This window comes from Rhinolophus hipposideros (genome assembly GCF_964194185.1).
Source record: "Rhinolophus hipposideros genome assembly, chromosome: 15".
Classification (NCBI taxonomy): Eukaryota; Metazoa; Chordata; class Mammalia; order Chiroptera; family Rhinolophidae; genus Rhinolophus; species Rhinolophus hipposideros.
In genome coordinates, this window is record NC_138061.1 from 21,434,057 (window position 1) to 21,446,712 (window position 12,656).

Here is a 12,656-nt window from a genome sequence, read left to right on the forward strand (position 1 = left end):
CTTACTGACTTCAGTGTTTTCCTGTATGCTGTCTTCTCTAGGTGGTCATGAAGCCTACATGGGAGAGAAGGCGGGTGGGCTCTGCATGTGGGGGGAGCCGATAGGCGATAGGATTTGCTGGTGTGCTGACTCTCCCCTGGAGACGCACACGGCCCTTGAGGAACGTTCTGCCTTGAGGATCCAGGGACTCTGTGATGCTTGTGTGACTGGAAAATTGGAACCAGGGGCCCCGAGATCAAGGGGGAGCAAGGTTCTGGGCCTGCTTGTGTTTGTAAATGTGCTAAGGGTGCTCTTTAAATGAACTCTTCCTGCCTATGAATAGGCTCATAAGTATGGTGGAGGAGAGAGACGGTCAGTCTGGAATTACCTCACTGTGTGGCATCAGGCAACTTGCTTAGTTTCTTTCGGCCTCTGTTTGCTCCTCTGTAAAATTGGGAGAATAGATAACCTCTCAGGTCCCTTCCAGTTGGAAAGGAAAAGTCTTTGGTCCTAAGCTTCCTATAATTACGTTTTTGAAACATCAGATTTTCAAGTATCAGTCAGTTTGCATCGGTATTTTGGGTCCTCTTTCTCTTATTTATTCTGAATTTGTTTGGGGTATTTTTATGGTTATATTTCATCATTTGAATTCACACAAGATCCCTGGATCGGTGGCATCCCTAGTTCATACACGAAGGTGACAGAATAGGGGGTTATTAGATCCTCTTCAGCAGTACTAGCTCCTTGGGCAGATGTTCTCAACATGGACCACCCAGTGTACCTACTATGTGCCAGGTATGCTGGGTTATTGAATGAATGAGCAGTCCGGTCTCCATGGAGCCTTCACTCAGTCTCAATCGTTTCTAGGGAGTGACAGGCACACATGAGGCACTTAGTAAATATGTGTTGAACAGCAAAGAATGCTTAAGGCACTGCTGGGAAAGAAAGAGGTTGAAATGTACCCAGGGAAGAAGGGAGAGCCTGTACCATTTTAACTTACAGTCTCTTGGGCATAGAGCCCCAGGAGGGAAAGGAGATTTTCTCCCACAGGTATAAATAACTTCTGCCCAACTAACCCCATGGGTTGGGGTGGGGGCTGGCACTCAGTTCTTCCCTCCAACTGAGGTAATTTGGGAGCCCGTGGAGAATTGGGAGTGCTTGAATTCTGCTTTAGGACACTGAATTTAGGAGATGTCAGGTTGTCTGGAAGAAGACCATCACCTTGTGAACACTGAGTCACTAAGACAGCAGGGGAGCATGGAACCTCCCTCTCTCCTCCGGATCTCTTGAGCTTCGAGTCATGCTCAGGTCCTGATCAGAAGCAGGAGAGTGAGTGGGAAACCACTGTTGCCTCTTAGATCAGCCAACTGCTCTGACTCAAAGGGACCCAAGGCAAGCCAACCCCCCTCCCCTTCTTTCCCTCCAACAGCTAACACCAGCTCCCCTCACTATGGGTTTCTCAGGCTTAATTAGCACTTCCTGAATGCTTTGGGTCCACAGAAGAAAAGTGGCTGAATGCCATGATGAGTCCTTTTACTGTGAACCCACAGGCCATCTTGATTCATCATCAGAGGCTCTCCCAGGTTCCCACATGGGAGACCTACCTTTGAGGGGATCTCAGTGCTGAGGGCGTATCCTGGGTCCACCCCCTCCCCCAACAGGCCTCCCCCAACAGGCTCAGGATATGATGCCTCGACTCCTCCTTTCCCTTCTCTGAGCATCACTGCCAGAAACCCTGTGCCTAGTGTCAAGGTCCCTCACGGTCGGGACTCCCCACACCCATCCTTCTTATTTTTTTCTCCTGTGCCTCACTCTCTTCCCTGACCCTTCCCCACAAGGAAACTCTCCTTCTGGCCCTCTGCCTGTCTCCAGCTGGTTCTGGTTTCAGGTTACTTATGTCACGTCTCCTCACTCCACCTTTTCTTCTCCCCCTGATCATTCATTTAACCAATACTTGTTGTGACTATCACTGTATATAAGGTACTGTGCTTGGCTATATGAGGAGTGCAAAGAAGTATATAACTTACAGCCAGTCCCTGTGCACGAGGTGCTTTCAGAGGAAACGAAGTGTGTTATGGACAAATACACACTTGTCCAAGCAGCTCAGGGCAAGCACTGCTGGTCTGGGAAGAGTTCAGAGGAGGCAGAGTATTCCAAAGTGCTCTGAAGTCTGCTCGTCCTCTAGGGCCCAGCACAGGGACAGCCTCCTCCATGAAGCCCTCCTTAAGTACTCCATTTTCTTGAGTCCTAATGCACATTTTATTAGATACAGTCTTAGTGGTATCCCTGTTTCTCAATTGGATTTCCTCCTCTTTGAGGGAAGGGACAAGCCTCTGTCAATTGGATTTACTTTTCTGTTCCACAAACATTAATTGAACTCTTTCACTCTTCTGTCTCTCAGTGCCTTGCAAATGAGCATAGTGTAGGTGCTACATCAATACTAAAATTCCAGAATTTTAGAGAAAACATTTTAATTGCTTTTAATTTAATTTTTGTAAATGTCAAAAACTATACATGCTAATTATGAAAAACAAACTGAAAATGCCTCCATAGGAGTAACTACCGCTTAGAGTTTGTAGTGTATGTAGGAAGTAATCTTAGAAGACCATCTAGTTCAGCATCCACATTTTACAATGAGAACATTAAGGTGACCCTACGGCCTGTGGCATTGAGTTAAGTGATTTGCTCAAAGTCAAACATTGAGATAGTGGCACCGCTTGCTGTTCTAGCATCCTTCCCCAAGAAGGTTGGAGGAATTGTGGGGTACTCTGTAACAAGCAAATGTGTGAATGAAGTCTTAGATTAGTACATGGGTTCTGACAGTGCAGAGAAGTGAATATTAATACAATAAGGTCATAAAACTCCTCGGCCCCCATTTCAGATGTTTCACCTTGGTCCATAGTCACAAAGCTTTATTGTGATCGTGAAGCAATAGGATTCATTATGAAAACACTGTCTCTTTAAATATCTTTGAAACTAGAATGGGAAAAATGTTCAAATAGATGGGTGGGGGGGTGAGGGTGGGAAGTAAATTGAATTAAATGGTAATTGTACTCTAAATCCAGGGACAGACAAGTGGCTTGGAAAGTCAGTTTTCCAGACCAGAGGGAGAGGTGGTGAGAAAGCCAGAGCCTGGGGCCAACGATGAGTTGGCCCCCAACCCAGTGGATTTTCCCACCATTGTATGCTCCATTCCCTCCTCCCTGGCCTAGGGAGGATCCCAGGGGAGCTCCAGGCTTAAGGCAGTGGTGTTATGCAGAGTCTTGTAACCTCACTGGTAAATGATGTCACAGGTTAGTTGCACAGGCCCAGATCGATGAACGACTCAGGCAGCGGATCGATCACATTTCCGGGGAGAATTCACCCTTTGTGACCCGCAGGAGGGCAGGTGGTTTATCAAAAGAGGCTGTGGCTTGAAGGATTTAATGCCGGCCCCTTCCCCAGTCCCGTCTCCTCCGGGTGGTGGTGATGGTGATGGTGGTGGTGGTGGTGGTGGTGGTGGTGGCGGCGGTGTGTGCTGGGTAGTAACAGCAGGCTAATAAACTACTTTTCATTAAAGAGACCTGGGGGATAAGAGTAAGAGGGGCACATAAAGGTGGGGACAAAAAGGCACAAATCCGCTCCAAGACGGAGAGCCAGGGTAGGGGCGCGCTGGCTTCACCTCCCCCCGCCTCGAAAGCCACCCTGAGTTTGTGCCCAGCGAAGTGGCCCAGGGCCGCTCCAGGCCGCGGGCTGCGCTCTCCGCGCGGTGGGGGCCCGCCGGCCCGCCCTGGCCGCTCCGGCCTCGCTGCAGCCCCCTCCCCGTCGCCCGAGCCCCTCCCCCCGGGCCCGGAGCCCCTCCCCGCACGCTTCCCCTCTCTCTTCTCCCCTCCCTTCCCTTCCTAGCCTGCCGGGCTCTGCCTCCGCCTCCAGCGCCCACAGTCTCCGCCAGCGCCGAGCCCCCCGGAGCCCGAGTGCGGCGAAGGGCTGCCATCCGCCCCTCCCCAGCACTCTGACAGCAGGCTCCGGGTCCCCGCCCCGTCCCCTCGCCGGCGGGACACACCCCCGCCCCTCCTCTGCTCCGCCAGTTCCCGCCGGACCCACCGGGCGGCGGAGAGAGCGGGCGAGCGAGCCGAAGAGCGGCAGCCGCGGCGGCGCGGAAGGGAAGGGGCGCGCGGCAGGCCCACGGGGAGCCGCCCGGGGTGCACGGAGCCCGCGTGCCCTCCGGGACCGTCCCCGCCCTGGGGCCATACCTGTGGGCGCCGGGATCCCGGGCAGCGGCGCGCCGGGCCGGACTGGCGGGTGGCCCCGGGGACCCGGGAAGCGGGAGAAGGAGCCGGAGCTCGGCCGGGATGAAAAGGTGACGCCGCCGGGGGGCGCCACTCGCTTTGTGGGGAAAGATGCTGGCCTACTGCGTGCACGATGCCACCGTCGTGGATGTGGAGAAGCGAAGGAACCCCTCCAAGCACTATGTGAGTACTAACCCAAACGACCCTGCAGGCGGCTGGCCAGGGACCCCGGCGAGGGCCCCCGGCCGGACCCTCGCCCCTCCCCGCTCTTAAGTCCCGGAGCTGAGTGTCCACAGGGCAGCCCTCGCCGTGGAGTTTCTTCGCAGGTCTGTGATCTCCAGGGAAGCCTTTTCTATCCTTGCTCCGCTCACCGCTTCCCCCCTCCCCCCACCCCCGCCCCGTTTTCTTTTTTTGGCTTTGGAATTGGCAAGTGGCTGCCCTTGTCTGTTACAACGGTGAAGTCATCTGTCCGCCTGAGCGTTGATGGATGGTAGGGGGAGCGTTCGTCAAACCCTTGCTGAGACGCTCCGTTGGGAAAGAGCATCTTCCCTGCCGTCCCTGGGGGCTCGGGTCGCTCCCGCTCACACAGACCAGGACGACTTCTGAGGCTGGCCCTGGGGAAGGAAGCCTCGCGGTCTCCTCCCACGTTCCTAATGGTCTCTGCCTCCCTAGGCCTGGGTCTGGGGGCAAAGGGAAGCTGCCTCACCCCCTGCCCCACCTCCACCCTCAGCCCTGAGCTTTGATTTCCTTCTTAAAGTCATTGTGTCCGTCGGTGTGAGGAGAACTGTGGCTTTTCCTTTTATCCCTTCTCTGGACGTGACCCTTAACCGGGTTCATTTCCTCTTAAGTGATGCTCCATCTCCAGACGCGAGGAGGCAAATGTTTGCTGTGCTTTCCGAGGAATGGCTGCCCCTCCCCCTTCCTTCCCCAAACTTAATGAGAATGGGCTAAGGTTGATTGAGCCGAGCTCCCTGGTCTGGGTGACACGGCCCCCTTTCATCTCAGCCGGTCCTGTCTTCCCATCCTTCGCACCTTAGGAAGTAAACACGGTGTCCTTGACGCCGAGGATGCCTGTCTGAGCTGTCTCTGCTCCCGTACTTGAGAAAGAAGAGACAGCAGGCATCCAAAGCAGAAGGACTGCATCTTATTTGCAAATTAGGCACTTAAAAGAGCATTTAGAATGCACAAAGCATTAATTTTAACAATTAAAACAGGCTGTCGGTTGCTGCCCTAGACTGCACATTGACCTCAGAAATGCCTTTTATTTCCCTGTTGGAAGGCAACCGAGGTTTGTGCTAATGTCAGCCTTTCTGCCTTTGTCACCAGCTCTGAACTTTGGGTTTCTTATAGGAACAAATGGGCGGGGGCTCAGGTTGGGGAGGAGGTAAACTGTGGAGGCTGGTTCTGACCAGATAGAGGTGGGTACCCACAGGGAACATTCCCTGACATCGTCTGAGAGTTGTTCCTTTTATTTTATTTATTTTATTTATTATTAGACCCGCAAGCATCTTCCCCTGCTTTTCAACAAAGTTCTTTTTGGAAGACACGGTCACCTGATGGGTACCTTGTTCTGGGGACAGATATCGGTTTGCATATCCCGGTGCTTATTGTCAAGTCAGCCTTCCTATCTTCTTTTCTCAAATGTTGCAGGCTCAATTTTAGGGGTTCTTTCCTCTAGTCGCCAGTTAAGTTTGACATTGCTTTCTACAGATGGTACTCTCTGTTCTGAGATCTAGGCAGGTGCTTTTCCAGCTCTAGATTTTAGGTGAAACATCAAATCTTACCAATAAGACAAATGATGTCCAAGATTACAGATAGAGGATATACTGGCAACAAGCCAGGGAGTGTTACTAATGAGACTGTGACCCACTGCAGACAGTGTTGAGAGGTGGCTAAGTGCTGGGGCTGTGTGTCACTTTGGGCAAGTTACTTAACTTCCATGGGCCTCAGTTTCCTCATTTTTAAAGTGAAGGTAATAATATTACCTACTGCATAGAGTTGTCCAGAGAATTAAATGAGATCATCCATGCAAAACATTTAGCCCAGTTCCTGGCACATTACAAGCACTCATTAAATGGTAGCGTATTTTTGGTGAGATTCTGACTAAGAACACTTTTGAAAAGCAGCTATTAATGGTCTGGCAAAAAGGAAGAAAGATTTCGGGTTCAAAAACTGATAATAACTTGTTTTATGTGAAAAATGCAAAGGAAGTCTTGTCCAATTCTCTTGAAATAATCATTTCCTCCCTTTTAACAGACAGAGTGTTTCCCAGGACATCTCCGCTTCCCATGTAAGAATCAACATTATGTTACGGGCAGGGAGTGATGTCACTGAACAGATAGGGACATATAATACCGTAAACTAACGTTGTAGAAAACAGTTAAAGGAGAAAGTGTTATGCCTTGTAAAATTGTGAGGGTGGCAGGGATCCGAGGGTTAATCAGGCCCACCCCCTCATTTTACAGATGAGGAAACTGAGAACCAGATGGGATCAAGTAACTTGCAGCACAGCTAGTTGCAGCCCCTGGGACTAACTGGCATTTTGCCCACAGTGTGGGTTTTGTTCATTGAAGTACCCTAAGTCTAGTTGAGGTTGACCAGGAAGATAAATATCTAGTGGTAGAAAGAGGTTCCTACACATTTGGGGCATAAATGCATAGAGTAAGGAGAAGGTACCCACCATGTCAGTGGTGCCGACAGGGCTGGGAGGAGCAATTGGGGATGTTTATGCCATGAAGTTTAGGATCTCCTTTTTTCTTTGCCGTGGCATGGTGGACGCCACACACCAGAAGGTAATGTTTTGAGTATGTCACTGGTGTGGGTAGTGGCTGGACATGCTGTGCCCACATCGCATATGTTCTGGAAGCCCTCTGCACTGGAGAAGCATGCCTTCTTCCCGCCTCTCCTCCAATTTTGGCAAATTGTAGAGCAGAGAGGTTTTACGGGATGGGCACATTAGCTGGAGCTAGCTAATGAGAGGCCTGGGGCCCAAGCAAGAGAGGCTCTGCTGACTCCAGAATGCTGGGAACACACTGCAAAGGTTCTCTCAGGACATCCAGCGAAGGGTGTGCTCTTCCCCATGATGAGGGGGAGCTGCTTGGACACCGAGGGTCTTGTGCTTTTGGTCTGTTTATGAAATGCAGACATGTGGCCTCCATCGTTTGGATGGTGCTGTCAGTTGCTGGCTTCCTTCCTCTCTGCCAAGCCCCTACTCAGGGTGGGGTTAGGGGAGGGTGGCTAGGCTCCCTGGCATGGAGTTGGGCTCCTCTCTTAACTTTTATGAGCTGCCACTGGGGAGACCTTAGGTAAACTGACTTTGGCCCCAGGCCACTTGTATTTAAAATGATCCTGATGATGTGGGATACCTTCACTTGCAAGTTTTCCACTAAGATACGAGTCCAGGTCCACAGAATTCTTTGCACTCACATGTATATGTAGGTGTGTGTCAAGTCATATGGTCGTGGAGAGAAGCTTGTTTATCTAAAACAAACACAACATTATTTGTTCGGATTTGGGAGGCGTTGTGCTTTCACAGTCGTTTCCTTTTCTGATTGTTTAATTCAGACAAATACCAGTCATGAATGTGCTGATGCTTTACAGGACTCGTTAGGGAATGCAAGTAATAACCCGTGTTAGCATTTATCATCGATGGTGCCAGACGCTTAACGTGCCTGATTTTATGCGATTCCTACAGTTCATTGAGTATAGCCTAACATGGGGTTGGGTTCTTTGATGCCTTTATACCGATGGCTTCACTGAGTCTTAGAGAAGTTAGAGCTGTCTCAGGATCTCCCAGTTTGTTAAGGCCGATCTGGGGAAACTCAGGTCGGTTTACTTCCAAAGGGGTAAATGGGGCTCTTCTCCTCAACTGGAGTCTGGTTGGAGAGGCCTGCATAGCAGAGAGAGAGCAATGTGGGTGGTATTTGAGGACTGCCTCACTGTGTGGGACGTTCACCTCATGCTACGCAGGTGAGTGTGTGGCGGCTCACTGGGAGGCAGGGGGCGTGGAGCAAATCCAGGATATCTGGTCCCCACTGATACTTGAGGTGATGAATTAAGGATTGACCCTGTGGAAATAATGCATTCTCCCGTGTGTTTAGATCATTACACATTTTCGTTTTGATCCTGGGAGCTACATTTTTAGGAATCGACCCCAGAACTCTTCATTTCTCAGCCCTTCAGTTTTTTTCTCTTAGACTGTGAAGCCAGCCCCATAGAAGGAAGGATGGGCAGCTGCCGCATGGAAAACGTCTTCTCAGGGCCAATTCCATTAGGAATGAGTGGTGTTGGGCAGATCAGGGTTTGAATCCTGCCTCTGGCTCTTCCTAGCCACGCAACCTGGGGCCAGCCACTCTGGGCCTGTTTCCTCAACTGTAACTGTACAGGACTTTTGGGAAATTGACCTGAGATAATTTTGGGTAAAGCTTCCCCATAGTACCTGGGTACCTGGCCCCCATCATAAGCACTCAACATACACTGATTTCCATCTGGTGTTTCTGATCACCAAAACACTGAAGCACATTTGGGACCTGATAGGTGAAGCTGAGAGAAGAAAGGAAAGACTGAGGCAAAAAAAAAAAAAAAAGGAAAGCTCAGCTGTTGATAGTCTGATGGGAAATCGGGCTACATGCCCCATGGAAAACACCCAACATACAACAGAAACAGATAAACAAGGAGCAGCTGTTCAGACCTGGAGGGCTTCCTGGAGCTGATCTAGTGATGGCTTCCTGGTAAGTTGGGAAGGAGAAGGGAAGGAACGCGGGTTGGGGAGAGGAGCAGAGAGAGGGGAGCTCCAGGAAAGGGTCAAATAGGATCCTAGACCCAAGGTCAGTGCCACACATGGGTTAGCATTCTTGTCTCTTTCTCTCTCTCTCTCACCACACACACTCACACACTGACACACAGTTTCTTCTTCTCCTCCAAGGGAAGTGATCTAGGGGTGATTCACAGGTTCTCATGGCTCCCTACTTATGGAACATCCAACCACATCCTTCAGGGCCGTTGGAATGGGGAGCACAACCAGCCATTTATCATGGCCCTGTTTAGAACTGAGTGAGGGTTTGGGGGGCGGCGGTGGGGGCAAATTAGAATTGGGATCACCATGGGTGGTGGCAGGCAAAGGGGAGGGGAAGGGAAGGGAAAAATAAACCTATTTGATGTCATAGGAGACTGGTTCCAGCTCCAGAAATATAAGTGCCAGCTGCTGCATTTTCCAAAGAGATATTCTGGGGCCAGCGTGAGTTAATGGTCAGTGGAGGCTCTGAATTAGAGGAGTGTTGTTAGGACTTCTGACTTTGGGTTTGCACAGCAGTCCCCTGGAAATTGCCTTCTAATTTCCTCAGCCTGAGTCACTGACCAGACTTTTCCTCGGCCAGAAGTCTAACAGGCAATTCTGTTCTTGTTTGCCCCTTAATGAAACAAAATAAAACAAATAATAGTATTATACATACAGTAGTTACTCCTCTTGAGTTCTGAGAATCCAGGAAAGGGATAATGGATTAGGACAGGGATCCAGGGAACAGGAAGGACAAGGGGTGTGTGTGGGAAATGAGGTGGAGATTCTGACTTTGGAAATAGGTTCTGAACCAGGGCCAGATTTTACTCTGCCATGACAATTGCCGAAAATAATGGACGCATCCAGTAGGGTGATCAGCGTTTCAAGAAGCGGATTCCCAGATCTATGTGTGATTTCTCGCAGCTGCTACTGTAGTGCAGTCAGTCACAGGAAGGCAGGTGAATGGGGAGGTTAGGGGTCTGGACAAGAGGCCAGGAAGGTGGGAGTATGGGCCACAGGAAAGCTCCTCTTGTGCCCCCAAGTCACCTCTGGGCAAGTCACATCAACAATAGGTGCTGAGCAGAGTCCAGCAAGGAAGTCCAGATGCACGGTGAAGTGAGAAGGGGGGAACTAACATATGCGTACCCACTGCGTGCCAGGCAGTGCAGAAGACACCTGTTAGAGAGGAGCTTATTGGAGCTTCGTCACAACTACATGAAGTGGGTAAGTGTTTTTACCCCTACTTTACAGATGGAGAAAATGAGTCCCAGAGAGTTTATGTGAATCTCACTCAGAGTAATTCATTGGCAAGGCCGAGATCCTTACCCTGACACCCACGTCTGTGAGTTTGTCACCTTCTTCCCCGTTAGAGCTGGGTCAGTGCAAGAGAGGCATGGAAATGACCTAGGAGTCCAGGCAGCACCCCCTGAGAGGACGACATGTGTGTCTGGAAGGCTGTGTTGTCGAAGAGCACCTGGGCTCTGGTGTCCCTGGGCTGGAATCCTGTCTCCACCATTTGCTACCATGGGACCCAGTGCGAGTCACTTGTATCTCTGTGCCTCAGTTTCCTTATCTGTAAAAAAACAAAAAATGAGGGGAAAATAGGACCTTGCTCATATGGTTGTGATGAAGATGAAATGAGTTAATAAATGTGAAGAGCTTAGAACTGTACCTGGCACATATTAAGCACAACATAGGTATTTGACATAATATTAATAATTATTAAGTTCAGAAGAGGGACCGCTCTCTGTGAACTGGAGTTTTAGGGAAGACTGGCTGGAGAAGGCAGCCTTCATGATGGGCCTTGAGGAGTAATTAGGATTTGGATGGCAAAGAGTAGCATTTAGAAGGGGGAAAAAAGAGGAAGGGCATTCCAAGAAAGGGAAAAGCAAAGGTGCCAGAGGTGGAACACACAAGAAAAATATGGGCAAAATCCAGGTAGGGGAAAAATATGAAGAGAAAGATCAGGGCTAGAGCCTCAAATGCCAGCTGAGCGAATTCAGAGTTTATTGTGTACCGTCCTCTTCTCCCAAGGATTGCAGGGGAAGGGGAGGTGATTGTCACAATGGGGTCTTTCTGGTAGGTTGCAGAGCTGGCTCTACGTTTGTTCTTAATAGCTGTGGCTGGAACAGAGCTAGGTAAGGACTGGAACCCTATTTCTACATCTACACTGGGGACTCTAGTTGGCAGATCGGAGCCCAGCCCTTCCCTGTTTACAGTTCTTACTCTGAGGGGTCAGGCTGCCTCATAAAAGTTGATTGCACCCTTGAGGTCTTGGGGAAGGAGGGTGGAGGAGGAGAAGAAGGGCAAGCAGCAAGGAGTGACGTTTTGGCTGCTTTGGGCCTCACCAGTGGTGGGCCCTGGCTGGCAGGGCCCATACAGCCGCAGTAAGTCACAGTGAAGTACTTTCCATCTGCATTTTCCAGCACAGCTGCTAAAGCACCCCAGTGGCAAGAGAGAGGAAACCCCTATCCTTGTAGGGTCTGGGGGCTGATACCAAACAGCTTTCTGGGGGCCCGGGATGTCTTTGAAGTCTCCGTGTTACGCGAAGCAGTCCTGCTAATTTTGCCTTCTTCTTCAACATCTCTCTGAACTTGTTTTACTTTCAAATATAATACAGTGCCTCAACTACCTCTTCATGCAGTGAACCCCAGCACTTGTCCGGATATTCCAGTAAGCCTGATTCTTTAGGGAAAACGTAGTTATAAAAATAACAGCTAACATTTCTGGATGCTTTCTCCATGCTAAGAGTTTTATAGAAACTCTTAAAATGGTCCCTGAAGGGTGTAGGCACGGCTGGCACCCACAGCTTACAGATCAAGACACTGAGACCGACAGAGCTTAAACAAATTGGCAAATACTACATAGCTAATAAGCTGCAGGTAGAGAGAGGTCTGCACTGACGCAGGCCTGCGGGCTCTGAAGCCTGCCCTGTCTGCACACAGACCTCATAACCCCATAATCACAGTATACCTGGGGTGACTGGGCCCCAGGGAGATTCCACCTAAGGTCTGGCTGGTTGGTTTCTCAAGCCATGAGACCTTCCACATGTCACCTGCCCCATCCAGATCTCCATTTGCCCATCTAGAAAATGGGCTCATTGCTTCCTTTCTGGCCTGCAGAGGGGAGGGTGGGTATGAAAGCTGCTTTGGAAACCTCCGAGCCCACAGAAAGCAGCTCAAGCTGTTTTTTTAATCATTTGGGGAAGGGGATGCTTTACAAAAAGGAGCGGTTCCTGACCCCCTGAGAAGCCTCACAGCCACAGTTGAGTGAGGATCACCTTAGACCCTCAGCGAAGGTGGCTTCTAGAAAACCACCCTGGGAATTACACTTTGCTTCTTTCGAAGCCTATTATTTTTGTGAATGGGAAGAGACACAACTATTTCCAGTCCCTTCTCTCCCTGCTGTTACCTGAGGGGAGGAAGTGCCATCAGGCAGCTGAGTTAGCAAAGGGGAAACAGCTGTGCTTTCTGCCCTTCGCTGCTTTCTCTGGCCCTTTGCTGTCATTTCCCTTTGGCTGGTGAGGAAGCCACCCTCCCCAAGCCTGGGTGGAGTCCTGTGGTGGGGTGGGGGCAGAATCCCATCCTCTGTGTGTCAATGCTGCATAACTTACCCAGTGGAACATGTGGGGGCCC

At 50.3% G+C, this 12,656-nt stretch overlaps 1 protein-coding gene across 3 annotated transcripts in view; it reads left to right on the plus strand.

Annotated features, from left to right (window-relative positions):
- Positions 1-4,299: 4,299 nt before the first annotated feature.
- Positions 4,300-12,656, plus strand: part of SH3PXD2A (SH3 and PX domains 2A) — a gene marked incomplete at its 5' end in the record, with an annotated part of 213,327 nt that continues 204,970 nt past the window's right edge. For all 3 annotated transcript variants that reach the window (XM_081074466.1, XM_081074468.1, XM_081074467.1), the window contains one exon: positions 4,300-4,430. In XM_081074466.1, the coding sequence (XP_080930592.1) occupies positions 4,359-4,430 (72 nt within the window). The remainder of the gene's footprint in view (positions 4,431-12,656) is intronic.